Here is a 19,736-nt window from a genome sequence, read left to right as displayed (position 1 = left end):
GCAGGTTTACAAATCTGCAGCTCCCTAGTATTTCTACTGCTATGCCTTATTAATAAATTGCCTTTGGAAAATGTGGCCCTCAACTTCATAACAACTTTGGCATCCATTCAAGGGAATAATGCAGCAGGTTCTTATGGCTGAACTCCCTGTGTGGTTCCACTGACTGACACAGACTCCTGGGTCCTGCAGTGCTCCCTTTGCTATCCCCTCTCCCTGTGGGCCAGTGTTCCCATTGTTTGTGGGAGAGAACTGGCCTGGGACTCCCATTTCCCAACCAGCACTAAAGGCAGGGTTATATTTAGTCCACACTCACTGTTTTTCTCCAAGCATTTAAGACAGAAAATGATTAACAACTCCAAAATGTCATCCTCAAAGCATGGTCTTGTTTCTGCCCCCAAAGAGTATTTTGATGAACTAAAAGGATTTTTCTCTATACAGGAGTTTGCAGTTATTTATGGTACCACAATTCAGTTTTCTCTTTGTCTGGCTGAGCTGCTACATATAAACTATTAAAAAAAATAAATCTTGTATCCCAGTTGCTCATATGAAGCTTAATGCAATTAAACACCTCAAAGTATGGAATTGCTGCTTCTGCCTAAGTAAACATTTTTATTCACATACTCAGACCATTAACTGGGAACCCTCTTGTAAAGCCTCTTTCCAAATTTCATGTTTAATAAACAAATCTCATTTCTTTATGCCAGAAAAATCAATACCTCTTCTGATTCATTTAGCTCATGAGAGATGACCAGGAGCAGGAACAATGGGGGCAAAGAGCCCAATGGAACAGGCCAGGGCAGAATGAATATAAACCCCAAAATAAACCCTGCCCCTCTCACAAACTCAGGCTCATCAGTACTGGAAGTGTTCAGAACACTTGAATGGGACTTCAAGTGCTGCTCCAGAACAGGTTTATCTGCAAAGTTGTAACCAGAGCTTCCACTAATTAATAGAATCTGTCGTTAATGAGGCAGTCTGTCAACTGACCATAAACCTTGAACCAACATCAGACACACTCCAAGGAAGCTTAAATAGCCATTTCAGATGTGTTTTTCTTGAAGTGTTTAAATAAATATATTCACATCAAGTTTAAGGAAAGAGCCAAACCACAGGGCAGAGGGAGCCAGAATCATTTTGCATCTGTTACAACACTCAGAATAATGTTTGGGTTGATTTATGGGGGAAATATTTGTTTTTGAGCTGGAATTTTGGTAACTCGGAACAGATGTTCACAGTGTTGAAATACTGTCTGCCCATGCAGCTCTGTTAAATCAAGTGCTGCTACACATTTAAACTAATCTAGGAAAAAATTAATATACTGTGAAATTGCTAACCTTACAAAAGGTACATACTAATAGGATTCCAATTTGATTATCTTTCCATTTTATTGGAATCTCAAGCCATACAATAACACATGCAAAAAATTACCAGAGCAGTGAGATTTCATCTGGTTTGTGACCCTGAATGGAGAGGAAGTGCTTGTCTATCACTATTTCTTTCAAAGCATTTTTAAAAGTGTTGAACCAAAACAGCTTTCTGACTGCCGAGCCAGGGGATATTTAAACAGTGCGGAGAGAAGAAGGTTCTTGTAATGAGAGCGTTATTTGTGCCTCCTAAAAATCATTAAGAATTCGGTACAATATTTTTAAAAAGTCCTACTTCTATCTCTTAAAGAGCTCTGAGTGCAGAGCAGCCTGAAGGCGGCTCTTTCCCCGCTCACACCCATCGCCGCTCAGCCGGAGCAAAGAGCCCAATGGAACAGGCCAGAACAGAATGAATATAAACCCCAAAATAAACTCTGCCCCTCTCACAAACTCAGGCTCATCAGTACTGTGCTGTTGGGCTGAAGTGTTCAGAGCACTTGAATGGGACTTTAAGAGCAGCAGCGGGACGGCGTCCCCAGCCCCGTTCCCTCGGCCGGGGGAGCAGCGTGGTCTGAAACCCACAGAGGGCTTTGCACCCGCGCCAGGGGCGCTGAGCCCCCAGCTCCGAGGCAAGTGGCGCTTCTGTCACTTTGGGGACGCTGCCTTTTTGCCTTTCCCCCTTTCTTCCCAGGCAGGCAAGTTGCAGTCTCCTCTGCGAGCGCAAACATCCCGAACAATTTGCTGATGCGAATTCCAGGCTGCCAGCAGAGCTCTGCCTGATGGCTTTACGAGGGCTGCGGTTCCTTCTAGGAACTTTCAGATATTCTAGTGCTGTGTTCTTCCTTCCCAGGAGAGACCCAGGTGAGGTGGTGTGCAGCTGTTTTATGGCTGTCCCATTCGCCCATTTACCTATTCCTCCTGTGCCATCACTCTGTTTTAGTGACCGATGGCACTGCCCTTGCCAGGGCTTGCTCCTGAGTGAAGCAAACATTTGGAATTACTGAAAGCTGAGCTCTTGCAGTTGTACCCAGGTGCCCTCCTGGCTGGCACGGCACGATGCCCCCCTCATGGATGTGCTGCCGCTGCCGGGGTGCGATGTCCCTGAGTGCCACCAGCTGGGACAAGGGGAGGCAGAGCAGGGGGACTGTGGGGTCTCTCCTGTTGCACACCAGTATCTCATCCTGAGGGATGCCCTGGGAATGCCGGGTGTTTCAAGCTTGTTGCGCAAACACAGTACAAATGCAGATTTTACTCGTGTGCTCTTTGCAGGCAAGTTTGTATTTATAGTGGTGCCGTGAGTCACCTCCTCAGCTGCCATGGATACAGAGTCCCATCCGCTGGCTCCATTCAGCACAATCAGCCCCTCACAATGCTCTGCATTTGTGCTTGTACAACTCGGGGATTGTTTTTTCCCTTGGGGAAATCCTTCCTCTTTGTCCTGGAGCCATCGGGCAGGGCAATGCCTCCATGGCCAAGAAGCTTCCATGCAACAGAAACAAAACGTCAGCTGCTGCAGACTTTTAGACAAGATTTTGGGAATATTTCTCTGATGCTTTACTCAGATATCCAGCATCATTATTTTATCTTGGTCATTATCTGACTTGTCAACTATTCTGTTGTGTAAATTCTTTCCTGGAAAACCTGTCCTTTCTGCAAGAAGTTCATATTGTCTTATTATTTTTATTTTCTTGAGCAGGAGATTAAAAAGTTAAAAACTTTTTTGAACTACTGGTTTTGAAGAATATAAATTTCTTGTAATTTAAACCTTTACACTCCATCTGGAGCCTTCACTTACTGAGACAGTTCAGTGCAGGGCTGGAAGCACCAGGCTGGTGACCTTGGCTCTCCAACCCCTGCCACCACTTGCTGCATGACCTTGGAAAGGTCACTGAGTTTTCATCAGGGTTGTGTCCCTCTCTTTGTCCCTGTTCCTTGTAGGATCAGGTAGGGGGGATCTTAAGAGGGTAATGTCTGTATGCCAGGTGAGTGTTTGCCAAAGTTAACTGTGGGATTTCTTAGATATGTAAAGTAACAAGGTCTGTTCTGACACTGACAGGTTGCAATCCTCTTGTACACAGCAGCCCGGTACTTGTTTCCAGTAGGAAGTCTTACAGCAGTACATTAGACTTCTCTGAACCTCACAGGAACATCTTTTTGGATGAAGATCCTCCATCTCTCAAGCCCCTTCACTGAACTGCTCAGAGGCTGCTCAGTAACAGCATCAGCATCGACCTCAGTCACTGCAGATTTCTGCACAAATGCAGAAATCTGCATTTGTTACATTTCTCTTACAATGCTCCTCATAGGAAAACTGAACTGCTGAGACCCCAGCTGGGTTTGTGGTTTTTGATCCTGACAGGTGCTGGGGGTTGTTGAGAGCTGAGCCAACCTCAGCCCCTTGGAGCAGGTGATGGACGTGGCTGGTGGGGGTCCAGCCTGGGACAGGGACACTGTGAGATGCTGTCCTGCAAGAAAACACCTTGACTGGTCTGTGTTGTGAGTAGGTGAGACTGATTTACTTAAGAGTTGCACTGAGGTCCTTTGGAAGTCAGTCAAAGGCCTTGTTATGCTAAGATTAGTTGCTCTTGAGTAATCTCTACTACAACAGTTCAACAGTTCACTCTCACTGTTGAAACGCAGCTGCTACAGCTCCCTGCCACAGCAACTGCATTTGAAATTCAAAGAAATCTGTGGAAATGTCTCATTTCTGGCATAAGGATGAGAAAAGGGTCTATGGTGATGCATACTACTGAAAAGGGAACACTGGCTTTATTATAAACATAGGATTTGCTGTCATCTGAGTGTGCTTGTAAATTTGAATAAAAAGTAAAACATGCACAGTTCATGGAGAGGACCCTGTAACTAACACACTGTGGTTGCAGACATAAAATGCTGTGGTTTTGCTTTGTTTAGAGAACAAACTTGTCAGCAGAGACCCCTTTGTGATACAGCAGCAGCACCAACAACACTGATGGGAGTTTGAAATCAACTGAAAGACCCATTAGGCTTTCCAGTTTTATATTAGTTAACAAGAGATGTGATTTCTTTTTAATATTTTTAACACTTCCCCTCAAAATTACAGAAATCAGACTGATTTTTATTCCAGTTTGCAGGTTCTCCAGGCAGAGGACTTTGTCTACAAGAATTGAGAGCCCTGGCAGCCTCTCCCTGGCTCACGGAGCGAGGCTGTGACAGAGCATGGCAGGAGCTATTCTGAGCTCAGAAGTCCTCCCCAGTGTCACTTCCATTCAGGCATGGATTTCTCTTTTCTGTTCCACTAGCTGCTATTCCCTTTCACAAAGAAAGATGTCAGCTGGGTTTTCTGTAGCAGAGCTTGCTCTGCTCGAGCCCTGTGTGCCAGCAGCCCCTTGGTTTTTAGGTGCTGTTTTCAGCTGTTCAAGTGGCTGCTGTAAAGATCAGAGGGACAGCCTGGCACTGGCCTAATCCATCAAAACACTGGGTTTTTTCAAGAGCAGTAAAGTCTCACTCCAGCTCTGGATGTCACCAAAGCAGATGAGGTTTACTGGATGATAATGTTACTATGGATGACAATGTTTGCCTGCCTTGAGAGCTGCAGAGGAACGACGGCGTTCCCACGAGGATCAACCTTGCCGGGAGCACAAGTGAGGCTTCCCTGGAAATGTGGTACCATTCCAAGTGGAGACTCCGGGGAGAAGTCTGCCAGCAGCCTTTTCATCTTCCTGCACCCTGACTCATGAATAAACATAGGCAGAGAGGGAGGAGATGAAAAGCAGCCAGGACCGTGTTGCTGCAGAGCTGTGCATCTTCCCGGGCAGTGCGTGCCTATAAATGGCTCCTCTCTTTCGGGGCTGCCCAGGGTTTTAGCAGGTGCTCCGGTGTCTCCCTGGAGGGAAGCAGAGCAGCCCACGGCACCCACGTGCTAAAGCAGCTCCCGCTGATTTTAGGTCACATTAACAGCAAATCTGGGATTTGCTCCGCTCCCTCTGCTGCCGCGGCTCCAAGCACCAGCCGCGTCTGATCTGCCTTCAAGGGAGGCTGGAATGTCTTTGAATCCCGCTGTTACCTAGAATTTAACACCAACTCCACCTCCCAGAGCTGTGTGAACCGGCACAGGGCTATCGTGTGCAATAATCTTAAAAATCTTGGCAAGTTAATTTTGAAGAAAATCTCTGATTAGGCAGTAGCTCCTGCTAGCAATTACCAGGCTTTTATCTGTAGCTGTCAGTGCAGTGTAAAAAGTGGCAGTTACTCCCATTTTACAGAAGAAGCAGATGTTCCAGGGACATTTGAATAGATTTAATGCAGAAATTGCATGCCTAAAAGGTGTTCTAGAAAATCCCATCATTATCACATGACTGATTTTATTCAGTGCACCCAGGAATTCAGATCTGCTGGCTGTGGTTTGCTTCTCTTATTTGTTTTAAAGCAATAGTTCCTAAGTTTTCATTTTGTTTCCCTGCTGAGGCAGAGGAAGAGCTGGAATAAGACTTTTTATTTTTTGAGGCAAACTTTTAGGTATAGATTTATTCAGAAGTTCTTGAGGTTTAATTTGGTTTTGTGATCAAGAGGCACAGAAGTCACATTTGTGAAATCCAATTAGGCTCCAGCCCTGGCAGGGACACGACATGAGGCACGTACATCCATCCCTGTGCCTCCCTGCTTCTAAAGCCCTCAGCTCCATGGCAGAGCTGTGCTTCTTATCTCAGGTATTTGGGATTACCGCAAACTCAATTTACCCACTTGGGAGCTCTTAGAGCTGCAGTCCTTCCCTTGGAAAGGTGGCAGTGACAGGGAGAGTGAGCTGAGCACTGCTCTGCTCCAGGGGAAGGATCAGAACTGGCCAGGGCAGGAGAGCTGTAGATGGATGGGTCCAAGAACAATTTCTGGGTGCAGTGGGCACAGAGGGAGGAGGCTGAGCCGTGGCCAGGACTGACAGCCTGCTCTGCACATCCCTGCCTGCAGCTGCAGCTTGTTGGTGCCTTTGCAGAGCACACTCGTTTTTGGATTCAGCATTTTCCACTACAATGAGCTAAAAGTTGTCAGAGCAAGGAAGAGCTCCCCTGGTAACACTTCCTAGGATCCAGCTCTTATGGAGGTGGTGATGCTCCTGGCAGGGTGTCCCTGTCCTCACTCCAGCCCCAGAGCCCTTTCCCTTCTGGCTACAGCAAAAAAAGGAACTCAGCCCTTCTCCTTACCTGGAGAGCTGTGATTTCCCTCAGCCACATCAGAAGCTGAATTGCTGATTCCCCCTGTGCTCCAGGCAAGCGTCCCTGGCCCAGAACAGCTCCCTGGGAGCAGCCACAGGTGCTGTTCAAAACATCAGTCAGGATGACTACTGACTTTTCTTATAAACGAGAACCTGCATTTTTATGAATGCGATGAAATTACCACAGCCTTTTCCTCCAGTTTCCTGTAAGTGGGTTAAATTGTGTATCCAAAACATTGGGACAAGCAACAATAACAAACCTGGCCTGAAACAGACTTCAGGGTTTTGTACTGAACAGCCTCTGAGCACAGCAGTAAAACATTTTTCTGTTACCCTCAGCCAGCCACAGGAGTTTTCCTGTTAGGGAACATTTACTATTGATTTCATTTTTGGCTTTTGTATCATTCTCTGCAGGACTCTAAGTGGTTATTGGAAAGAGCAGAGCCTGCAGGACTGTGCTGCTTCAGCATCTGCAGCCAGAATGGGTTAAGCACAGGAGAGTTTAGGTTCAAGGGACTGGACTGCACGCCCAAAGCTGAGCAGAGGAAGGAGCAAGAGATAATTGCATTTACACATTTTCTGTTAGTACCAAAATTCCTTTTGGTTGCATCTTTCAATTAGCCAAGTAACAAGATAGGCATTCTTCAACAGTTAGGGCCTATTTCCTGATCCTCTGTATTTTTATTATTCACAAGAGTTCTGCATTGCATTGATGGTGTAATATGGTCTGGGAGTGCCAGGTCTGGGCCCCCCTGCTCCTGCCATGGCATCAGTGATGAGCAGCTGTCTGTGGCTGGGAACGTGGGAGCCCCACAGTGACCAATTACACCCCTAAGGATGGGTCCCCAGGGCTCAGCCTGGAGATTAAAATGTGCAGCTCAGCCAGGGCCTGAGATCTCCCTGTCCCTGGAGAACTCCCTGCCCCTGCTGTTCTCAGGAACAGTGGGCTTGGAAAGGAACAGGGATGCATTACCAGCCTTTGGAGTGAAAATGAAAACATCAGCAGGAACCCCAATACTTTGCTTGGATCCTTTCTCTTTCCCATAGAAGTGCTGTTATTGTTACATTTCTATTTCAGGCAGGAAACATAATTTTATTTCTTTTTCCATTTCAATCATTTTTTAATGAATTCTCTTCACATACAAGAGCAAGGATAGTTCTTGATGATAATAATAATTGGACCACAGGGAAATACTGCCTTGTGAGTAGCTGACAGGCAGGGTACTTGAGAGGAGATGAAGACAGCTCTGATCAGAGTGTAGCTTTTGGGGGTCAGGGTGAAATAGTGACTTATGTGAAACAGCATCAAAACTCTGATTTTTCATGGTTTGCTTTTAGCCAAGAAGCCTAACAATGAAACCAAAATTCCCCATAGTGACTGGCTGGAGAAATTGCATTCCTCCTCATCAGGATGAGGGGTCACTGCAGCAACCTCCCTCGCTGGAGCCCTCAGTGAATAATAAGGATTGTGTAAGTGCAGTTCAACGTCTCTATCAGATATCCTTCTTCAGGTGAAGGAAAAACACAGCTTATGTGTGCTTTGGAAAAATGCTGGACTCAATTCTCTGGAGTCTCAAGCATTGCTATAAACAGCATATTATCTTGTAATAAAATAACTAAAATAACACCTGTATCATCTTGTAATAAAATATCCTATCTTAGATGAATGTTGTGAAAATACCAACCTATTAAATCCATGCCAACATCAGCCACTGTTGGAGGAAAAAAATCTAGAATGAGCAACAAATAATCAAGCCACCAGAAAACACGAGCAGAGTCTGGATGATACAACCTGTGAGCTGGCTGGTATTTTTAGTGTTACATGAAAAGAATCCTCAGGGAAAGGCAAAGCTGGTTACAGAGGACAAAGGTGAGGCTTTAGTCACTGGTATTTGATTTTTGGTGCACTATCACTGCAAGCAGCCAGGGGAAAGATTTACTAAGGTATTTAGGTACCTAAACATGCCTAGCAGCATTTATAGCAGCATCTAAGTAGGTTAGGTGCCTAATTCCCATTAACTCCACGAACATGTTTAAGCTGCTAAACATCTCTGCAAAGCTGGCCCCAGTGCCTGGCCTGACAGGTGCCAGTCTGAACTGGTGTCACTGGTGTGACTCCTTTGGAGTGGGGAGTGTTGGGGACACACAGGGACCAGGAGCACACAACCCAACAAAGGCTCCTGAGCTGGCTTGAAATAGAGCCACACCAAAGTCACTCAGAGCAGCACTTGCAAAAAGGCCACTGAATTTTGGAGTCTGGTTTGGAGTCCTGTGTGTCTTGAGCTGAGGGTTAAGAATCCCATCAGCTCCCAGAAAATGAAACATTTCACAAGCCAAGCCAGAGCAGCATTTCCTGAGCTCCTGGAGAGTCTTGCCCACAGTCAGCCCTGCACAGCCCAGCCTGTTCCACAACCACAAATATTTTTCTAAAAGGATTTTCCTTTCCTTACCTCAGTGGCACCAGGCACCTCCTGAGTGTCAGGAATTAACCAAACCATTCCTAAAGCAGTCTGTTAAAAAAGGTTTTTCAACAGATGGAGAATGTGGGACAGATTCATTACAATATGCAGGTGTAGTTTTATTAATTTAAAGGCTATCACATGCACTTTAGTATCTTTTCCACTTAATTTTTTAAATTCAGGAATACAAATGAAAATTTGCCATTTGCAGTGCTGCATATGTTGACAACTGCTCTTTACAAATCCTGTTCCAAGTTATGCTAGAATCATTTTCTCAATATACACAGTTCAGCTTAAGCAAAATAATTTTCACAAAACTATTTCACATAAAGGAAGAGATAAGGGGAGATCAAGAGAAATAACCTAGGAAACAAGTATACCAGAGTACAAAAATAGATTGGAACATTTGGAGATGGTAGGTAAGAAAATGTATTCTCAACCCCAGAGAATGTGAACTGGTGGATTATCTGAGGAGGGAAACGCTCACTGGAGCAGCTGAAGAGATGCAGAGATCTATTTCTAACATCTTTCATTTCTAGGCAAGTTTATAAGAGCGAGAGAGAGAGGACGAGGCTGCAGGTTTGTGCCACACGGGGTGTGTGGGAGGTGGCAGTGAGAGGAGCAGGCAGATTGTCCCCGTGCACAGCAGGGCAGCACGTGCAGAGCTGTGCCCGGCAGCTGATCCACAGCACAGCCCTGAGCTGCTCCCCCTGCCCTGCAGAGCCTGCCTGAGCCCCCCTCCCCAGCCCTAGGGAGCTGCTCCCTTGGGCACCCAGGGCTGCAGGAGGCACTGCTGGCTCCAACCTCTCCTGAGCAGGGCTGGGGAGCGCAATCTGTGTGCAGGCTGGGCATCACTGGAGGAGGAACAGAAAGTGCTGCCATAAAGCATCCAAATGGCTACTACAGCAAATACCACAAGGAATTCAGATGACATATCTTCTGTAGGTCATGAGTCTGGGCCATTCTGAGAAAAGGGGTTTAAATAAAAATGCTTCTGGATTGTCCAAGCCTGAGATGAAGCACATGCTCTGTCCCTTTGGCCTGAGCTCTCTGGGAGCACAAAGGAGGCTGTGGAGCATGCAGGAGCCACTGGAGCAAATATGGCTAAACCATTCATGTGCTATTGCTAGGAGAAGTTTTCTTAGAAATGTAAGTTACTGTAGGTCTGCTGAGCAAGCTTTTTTTCCCTAATCCACACCACCTGTGTAGATTCACAGATAATTTGGGTCTGACCTAGTTGAAAGTACAAAACAAATTTTTCCTATTTGCTTATTCAATATACCCTGACATCTACTTCCTGCAAAGCCTGTGAAGGCCTCTTTTGTGGGCTTCAGGAAGAACATTTGGTGATGTGCTCTCCAGCTCTCTGGCCAAGTGCAGGAGATTACTGGGCTGCTATTCAGAGGCCTGACTTGGATTTCAAAAAAAGGTGAATTATTTTGGTTCAAAAGGATCAACTGTTCCAGGGAGCCTGACCTGGCACAGCTCTGCACTGCTGAGGACAGAGAGCATGGTCAAGGCACCAGAACTGAGAGTGAGTCTGGTTTTCATATTCATTCCTCAGAGGACAAGGATTCTTAACTCCAATGCCACACCTGCTGAAGACAGACCTGACCAAATGTGACTGCAGCCTGTGCCCTCCTCACACTGCCACAATCCCCTTCTCCCTCCTGGACTGAAGCAGAGATAGAGATTTCCTTTGGCATATCCATCGGTGCTCCTGCAGGTTCAGGTCTGTCTCATTCATTAGTAACACCCACCATTATATACACAACACACATAGAAAGAGCCTCCAGAAAAATGCAGCACAGAATCATACATTTGACAAAGCTGACATCAGACATTGTGCTGTGAATAATGAGATTTAAAATATCCTGTGCTATTGAGGTACACAGAAACCTGTTCATTAACTTGCACCCCCCATCATTTTCTTTATCCTCTTTAAAACATCACTGATGTGTACAAAATGATTTTGTTCTACTTAAAAGACCAGTTCTGAGGAGGTGACTGATTTCTGCTGATCCTGGAGGTGGTTTCACAGGTTTCATTGTACTTGAAACTTCACAGCTTCCACTGAAGTATTTGATGTGTGTCTGTATCGGTTTAGCAGAGCACAAAAGTAGAATAATTTTCATATTGCCTCATATTGTTGTCAGAGTATGATGTCCTCTATGAAAACTTTCTTTTTACTTGACAACTTATCAAAGACACATTTTCTAAATCGCAACAACCAATCTTAGTAAGTATTTGTTTAAAAAGTCATCAGGGCTCCAATATTCATAATAAATCACTGAATTTCTAGTAGCAAAACTTATTTGAAGATTTTTCCCATAGAAATATGAGTTTGCAGTTAAATTATCTCCATTATTCTCACTAACTTTGGTTCAAAACCCCACCTCACTTTGCATCTCTCAGTCAACCATCAGTGGAATGGAATCTGGAATCTACCACCAGTGGTCCCACCTTAAATCTCAAGTTGCTCAGAGCTGTGAAAATTTCAGCTGACCTGGAAAATTCTGCTCCAGGTCAGGGAAATGATGGGTCCGTGGGGAAATCATGAAAAGATGGGACTGGGCCCTAAGGTGAGACTGATCCTGTGGCACCTGCATCCTTTGTAGCACACATCAACAAACCCACCTCAAAACCAGCAGAACTTCCTCCAGCTCGATGAGGAGAAATGTCACCAGCTACTACTACATCACACTAGAAAGCAGGTAGATTAAAACCGGTGCATCTGCTCACTAAGGGACTAAAACCAGACCGACTCCTCTGTGTGCACAGCTGTCCTCAGCTCTTGGGGTCTCTGATGCCATCCTCCTCCTCCTCGGAGCACAGCAAGCTCAGGGCGCTCGTCACGGGGTGGATCCAGGACGTGGTCTGTGTCACGTGGCTGAAAACCAACAAGAAATGCTATCAGCAACCCCAAAGAGGCTTCCCCATCCCAAAACAAGGAATTCCAGCTGGAGCCTGGAGTTGTAACAATCATTAAGACACCTTCAAACAGAATTGTCTTTTTCTGGCTAAGAAAAAAAATTGTGGAGTCTGCAGAGAGCCAGAACCTGGACTGGAGGTTCCAATTCCCACTGCAATAAAGAGAATGCTTTTGTATGAGACTCCTGACACAGACTGGTGACATTTCTTGTTAATTATTGCAGCTGCAGACAATTAACACAGCAGGGTATTACCATGGCCATCTCACTGGTTACAGCCTGAGGGAGGCAGGGTGGTCAAGGGGAAGTTGAGCAAATGTGGAATCCCATTGTAGAAACACACTCAGCTTTTTAGAACAGGAACCCTGGAAGAGTCCAGGGCCAGGCTGGATGGGGCTGGGAGCAGTCTGGGATAGTGGAAGGTGCCCCTGTCCATGGCAGAGGGTTGGAATGAGGGGGTATTTAAGATCATTTCTACCCAAACAACTCCATGATTACTATTCTAGCATCATTAACTAATTCCCCTTGCAGAAAGAGTAAAAACTAAAAAAAAATTATGTTTTTTACATGTCCTCTAGCCCAAATTCTGGACGTGCTCCCACAGCCTTTACACACACAATAAAAGTGCATCAGTGCTGATTTTTAAGGTTTAAACCCTACACTTGACACGCAGGCTAAGCTGCTTTATAGTCTCTGGAAAGCTTCTGTGTGAATGGAAAGAGCCCAGGCAGGGCTCAGTAAGGACAGACACAGGGACAGGTTTGGAGTCTGTGGTGAGAACTCTGCACACCTTGTGAGTGGTGTGTGCATGTGAGCCATACTGTGTGTGGGCAACACACTGCCTCTTCTCCCTTCTGGAATAATGTGTTCTTGGGAAAGGAAATAGCTTCTTTTCACTTGGAAAAAAAAATCTTGCTAATAAATTCACAGCTTTTATAGTAAAGTCAGTGCAAAGATTAATTTTGTAATATAAGTTCACTACAAGAACAAGCTGAAAAATATTGTAGGTATAATAAATGCCATGAAGGACAAATGGCTCTTCTCACATGTCCTAACAGTGTCCCTAAAGCCCAGGTCTGCACTCACTTTCCAGGTGCATTGGTTTAATTAAATTTGAAGAGTGACTCTGGATTTACCTTTTCAAGTGAGAACAGGTTTTGTCTTTCTCTGTGTGAGAACACTCCCTTGAATAACTGAGTACAGGAACAGAGATAGTGAAGCAGGAATTCGAGTCAGGGTTCCACTACACCGAGTGATGGGTTTGAGGTCACTGTTCCCATCACCATGATCAGACTACTCACACCTTTCAGCTGAGTGCACTGAGCTTACAACCAGCTGGGTGTGATGAGGATGACAGTGTTCACCAAAAGGTAAATATAATCCTCATGTAAATCCCTGCTCTGAACAGGTGATGTGTGAATTCAGGCACTACCTCAACTGAGGCAATGCCTGAGCAAGGACCACACAAGGAAGACAAAGTGGAATACAAAGGCCATACTCTCTATTCTCCCCAAAGCTCAAGTTATGTGTAAAACCAGTTCAGAAGTGCTCTTTTGGTGGGAGCAGGACTGGATGGACTCCATTCCTTCTTTTGTTACAAAAATATGCATTACTGGGGCTGTAGGATCAGTTTCACAGGAGCTAAAACAAAAGGAAAAATTAAAAACATGTTCCTACAGAAAATACACTGCAGCAGACAATGATCCCTCTTAAGGACAGTAATTCTTTCATTCTAAGAAAGCAAATGTACTTTTTTTACTAGGAATAAGAGCAACTTGCCAAACATTTCCAATGTTTACCTTTAGAAAGTCAGGTGACAGCCAACATGAACATGAAAAGAGTTGTTTTACAATGTTTTATGAGAGACTTGGTAATAAAGTCTGTGCAACCAAGAACACTGTTTCCATTATTCCACAACACAGGGAAATGTATGCATTCATATTTATGTTATGAATATATTTACATTTGTAAATATACTCAGAAAAATATCTTTGCTGCATATTTCTGCAATGTTTTCTATAATGTCAGGAAATGCCTTGTTTCCCAATTAAAATATTCAGTCAATAAGGCTCAGTATTGGAGATGTGCTCCAAATTGAAGTCCCAGGATGTGATTTATTGGTATAACACACAGCACTTCTTCCAATACTGCAGAATTACAGGTGCTGAATGAACTGGATTCCATCCATTCCACCTCTGCCAATGCAAGACTTATTGCCTCCAGCACTGTTTTAAGTGTTTATATTGCCTACTTTTATCAAACCATTTCTGAGCAATCCATTACTGAATTTAAATAAGAACAAAATGATTTTAGAATATTTTTCTTTTTCCCATTTTACTTCCTCGTGTAGCATGCCCTGACCTGCTGTGTACCTGAAGCCCTGGCTCCATTTTCACCTGAGCATGCAGCACCAACCCTGTGAAATGGGAGGGACTGCACAGGAGTCAAGAGTTACATGGAAAGGCATCCACAGATCTTTGACATATCCAACTAAAAATTCTTTGTAAAGTGTTTCTTCTTCAGAAGATTTTTCTCCTACACTCTCCAGGGCCAGGAGGCAAATGACAGCATGCCCAACTTCCTGCTGCTGCTTTGAGAACTTCAGTTTGCTCTCACACAAATTAAATGCACAAAATTCTCCAGATTTTTAACAGTGCAGAACTGTGGCACTGAAATCTGGGTTACCTTTCTCTGTATTTGATGGCATAAGATTGTTTCATCACTGGTAAGAAAGAAAAGAACCAGTTTTCATTCATTTTTAAGACACAGGGCCCAAAAGTTTTGCTCTGTTGTCTGGCTGCAAACACTTCTGGTTTGAACCCAGCTCCTTTCAACTTGCTCTAGACTTTATCCCACGGGCAATTCTCTTAAGACAGTTTGGTTTAAACCCTTTGCCAAAATCCTTCCTAGGAAAAGAGCTCTTATAAATAAACATTAAGTCCAGATACCATGTCTCACATTGTAGACAGACACACACAATACGTGCAGATTATTTAGGTAGAGAATAAATGTATAAACCCTGCTGCTGTTTATTTTTAGCTCTCCAAAAGTGCTGTGACTAAAGAGCTTTGACATAATCAGTCCGAAGAGATAATCCCAGATTTACTGGTTTGGAGAACATTCTTGTATTAGAAATACATCCTCTCTGATTTGTGTGTTAGGGCCAGCAATAAAAAGTGAGAGGGAGTCCCAATCTACCTCTAGGTTTTGTTTAACTGATGCAACTGATTTGAATATTAAAGGAATATTTGGAAAGCCAGCATTACAAAGTTTAAATGTACAACATTTTCCATTTGCAAATGTTCCTGTTCAAAAGTCTAATTTAACATTTTCAGAGCAATTAGCAACATTTAAAGATTTTTAGGTTTTCAAACAAATCACTGCTATCGGAGGGCAGCCAAATTTATTGCTAGAAAACAGAAACATTTGATCTGGAAATATGTCAGTAGATTAGGCTGTCTTTTTAACATTAGCAAACTGCAGGACAAATTTCAGAGCTTGGGAAAACAAAACATGAGCACAGAGGGATGTTTTGGCAAAGAAATAGTAGTGGATTATTTCAAATGCCATTATAATTACTCTCCTTATGGCTCTTCCTTCTTCACATGGAAAATTATTTCTTTTGAAACTACAACCTCAGACAATCTTTTAAGAAAAGAATAACTCAAAAATTCAGAGAAAAGCTAGTGGAAAAAATATCTGCACATTTTTTAAAAGATTTTAAGCATTATCAAGACATCTTTTTCACCTTAAATTGTGCTCTCCAGCCAGGGCCAAAATCTGGAGCCTGACAGGGAACTGTGAAGTCCTGCAGACAGCACAAGTGCTGTGGGTCTCAGTGCAGGATGTTGCCCTACAAACCTAACATGAATTATTGGAAGTTGGTTTTTTTTCTCCCATTTTGATATGAGATGACATTCACAACATCTGGCTCAATGTTTCAACTGCATTCCCAGGGTTCCTGAGCTGTCAAAGGAGCCACCTTGTGCAAGATCCATTTGTTTGGGATCAGTTCTGAGAGGAGATGCCACCATAAGCAATTACTCAGTCAAACTCTCCTAATGGACAGGGACCATTACTCATTAGGGACCAAAAAGGATTTAGCTGTATCTGAACTTAAAATGCTAAATTCTGGCCTCAGATGAGCCCTGTTCTTCTCTACCAAACTGAGCAGTATGGAAGATGAAAGTGAAACTCTGCTCATGTAAAACAACAAAAACCCCATGTTTTCCTCCTTAATGAGCATACCCCATAAACTAAATCCATGTAATCCATAGTAGTAATTTCACTAAACTTTTAATCTGCCTTTGCTTTTTGATTTCCCAATCTTCACTAGCCCTTTAACACACAAGAGTGCTCAGCTGAAGAATATTGATGCTTGATGAAGCTGTTCCTGATCTCTGCAAAGGGCTGGTGGCCCCAGTGCTGCTGAGAGCAGGGACACTGCACACCCTGGGAGCTTCACCCTTTGGTGCTTCACTGTTGCTACTGCAATTTTCATTAAAGAATGCAGCAAACAGCACTGTGAGGTGTAGTAGATGCAATGGGTTTGAAGGGGATGTGCTCTACACTACCCAGAAATCTGTTCCACATGGTGCTTTGGTAGTTTTCACACTTGAACACATCTCCCTGTGGGAAGGGCTGGGGTTGCTGTGGAAGGAGGGTGTGCCATCTGCCAGAGGGCAGGGAACACCAATCCTCACTCCCTCTTGCCCACTGGCATGCAGGCCTGGGCACTGCTGGCTTGGAGGCCAATGAGGGCCAGAATACAGGGAAATAAAGAACAATGCCTCTGAATGAAGGTCCTGAAACTTAATCCTCCATGCAGAGGCTCTTCCCTCCTCCCTGCCTGCTCTAGCACAGGCTCTGTGTCACTCTGTGCTGGACTCCACACAACATTTGCTGGAATTACTGCCTTTGGCTTTTGTTGTCAGGCCCTTCTGTTCCTGCTCCCCTGGTGCTTGGGACAGCCCTTTGCTTTGCAAGGATCCTTTATCCCTTTCAAACCCTCTTCCCCAAATTTCACACCTCAGAGAAGGCTCTCAGCTCTTATTCTCATGCTTCTGTAAAGCAACTCTCTTAAGCCATGAGCAGAATTCCTTGGGCACATTTGGAAATGTTGTATAATTAGAAAATATATAATCAAACATAGATCCTGCACTATAGTGGAGCTGTCTCAGCTTGCAGCAGCATCTTAAGGACCTTCACATCCTGGCAGGGAAGGAGAATCACCCTTCCCTATCAGAGCAGGTCACAATGGAGCAGAGTTCCAGGAGTTGCTGCTCCTGAAGTCCATGGGATCAAGGCAATAGCTGGCTCCCTCACATGGCTGTGGAGTTTAGATGAATACAGCAATATTTGGTAGACAGGATGGCCAAAATGCTGGAAGTGGGTCAATTCTGTTGCCCTCAAATCTCTACCTGCTTCTAAATCACTCCATTACTCTATTAAATAGAATATGGAGCTGCTGGTGCTGCACCTCACACATCTCAGGAATGCACTTAAACTATTTCTCAGCTTTCCAGAGCCAGTGCTTTAACACTTTGCTGCTGTCCCTTATGAATTTAAACTTGGTATATTCATATTTTGTTTCTCCAGCTCTTGGAGGCAGCACACACCAGCCAAGGTGTCTGTCATGGCTGGAATCCCCTTTGGAAAGGCCAGGGGCTGGAAAGCAGACACTAAATGCTGTCAAGCACTGGAAAACTTGCTATTTTGAAGAGCAAATGCTGGGAGGATCTGCCAGGAAGAACTTATTCTGAGCTGTAACTAAAGCATTTTAATTTAGCAGGTAAGCAATTAGAGCAAAATAAAACAACTGAGTGACATTGATGCAAGTATTATCTATCAATCAATCAATCAATCAATCAATCCATCAATCCTGAGAGCATCTAAGGATGACAGATACCAGACATGAATCCTCAAGGCAGCTTGAGAAGGGTTTTTGCACTGCATTTATCAAGATAGGATTATTTGAATGGAAACATTCATTTTTTCTTTTTTCTTTTTTTGTTAAAATTCATTTCAGCCTGTACCCTCTTACAAAAGGAAAATGCAACCTCTAATAGTACCCCAGGAGATGCTGGGCAGGTCCTGGAAAATGTCAGTGACCTTAATTTTACTGGTGTAATAAGATCAAGAGCACTTGTCACCTCATGGAGCTGTGTCCTGAGGCAACATAAATGTTTCTTGTGTTTCCCTCCGAGACTGCAGATTTTGCTTGAGTATTAATTAAAGATTGAGGGATATAAAGTGAAACCCCAGAAGACAGTCTTGCTATTTATTCCTTGATTAAACCAATTAAACCCTTGTCTACTCAGAAAAATCTATGAGCCATTTCAGAGGGCACTAATCACTAGGAAGAAGATTTATCCAGCCAAATAGTGTGTGCTGCATCATTAAAAACTGTCAACAATAAACAAATTGCCTGAACTAAAATAAAATCACTAACAACAGCAGGATCTGAGCCAAGGCTGAATCAGAACTAAGGTTTGAGAGACATCCCAGGCACTTCTCAGCTTGAAAGTACCACCTGAAATCTGTCTCCCCCAGAGAATCTCTCTGAATCTACCTGAATCTACCTGAAACTCTGAATCTATATGAATCTACCTGAATCTCTGAATCTACCTGAATCTACCTGAATCTCTGAATCTACCTGAATCTACCTGAATCTCTCAATCTACCTGAATCTCTCCCCTCAGCCAATGCTGCTCCTCTGGCAGTGCTGGTTCAATGTGTGCAGTTACTCACAGTCCTGTGTCTAAGTGAGCTGCACAAGAATTCCAGTGCTGTGTATTTGCAAATGCATCAGAGCACGTTCAAGGCTTTTGTTTAAACTCCTGTGCACTAAACTGACACGAACCTGGAGCACTGACTCTGCTCAGATGAAGCACATCCTAAAAAACCTTGCTGTGTGCTTTGATCTGCTTCTGACAGCACTCCCAAAACCCAGGGAGCAAAAGAATTTCACTTTCTTGTGTTTTCTCACAAAAGAAATTTTAACAGATGCCTTCTGTGACAGGCCAGAAGCTGAAAGAATGTTTCTCCATTTTGGTTCTTGATATTAAAAAACAAACAACCTCCCAGGAAAAAAAAAGATTGCCCAACCAAAAGCAGCTTAAGGTCTTAACATTCTTGTATTACAAGCTCATGTTATCATAAAATCCAATGCCAAGTTTCCTAGTTCTACATCTGAGATTATTTTACTTACAGTCATGCAAAATGATTTCAGTGAGAATCAGAGAAACTGAATTCCAGAAATCTAAGAGAAACATGTCAGGACTAGCCAGATTCACAGGGCTTCTGCAGAAGGAGTGTGAGCTGATGCTGAGCTGATGGATGGACACAGCTCTGGGTCCCTGTACTTTAAACAGCAATAATAGCAGACAGCACCTGGTTAGTGCTCAGCCAGCTCTATTTAAATATTTGCCACTTCTTGTGACTATATAACTATTCTTTATTTTCATTCAGGAGAATTTGAGGATGACAGGTAAAAGGAATTGTTTTCAAAAACAACCTCTTTTTTAATGAAATGTACAATTGGAAAAGTCCAAATTTTAAGAGATGCAAAGTAACTGCAGCTTTCTTTGAACTTGGTGGAACCAGCACTGCATGCCTCAAATTACCCATCCCTACCCACAAAACATCAGAGTTAAGATGGGGACACCTACAATGATGACTTGATAACTGCTAATTTTGGTGCAAGTAACTTGCCTACTGCTTTACAAGGAGCTGGGAACAGAGCTGGCACTGGATTCAGTCCAGGGGAATTTCAATTCCATGCTGAAATCAGTAT

At 43.9% G+C, this 19,736-nt stretch overlaps 1 protein-coding gene across 5 annotated transcripts in view; it reads right to left on the bottom strand.

The window, feature by feature from the left end:
• Positions 1–10,427: 10,427 nt before the first annotated feature.
• Positions 10,428–19,736, bottom strand: part of STXBP4 (syntaxin binding protein 4) — a 66,186-nt gene continuing 56,877 nt past the window's right edge. For all 5 annotated transcript variants that reach the window (XM_064728684.1, XM_064728685.1, XM_064728686.1 and 2 more), the window contains exon 23: positions 10,428–11,901. In XM_064728684.1, coding sequence (XP_064584754.1) covers positions 11,799–11,901 — 103 coding nt within the window. In that variant the 3' untranslated portion in view covers positions 10,428–11,798. The remainder of the gene's footprint in view (positions 11,902–19,736) is intronic.

This window comes from Zonotrichia leucophrys, chromosome 18 (assembly GCF_028769735.1).
Source record: "Zonotrichia leucophrys gambelii isolate GWCS_2022_RI chromosome 18, RI_Zleu_2.0, whole genome shotgun sequence".
Lineage (NCBI taxonomy): Eukaryota > Metazoa > Chordata > Aves > Passeriformes > Passerellidae > Zonotrichia > Zonotrichia leucophrys.
The sequence above is the reverse complement of the archived record's forward strand: the minus strand, read 5'-3'. Positions and strand labels throughout refer to the sequence as shown.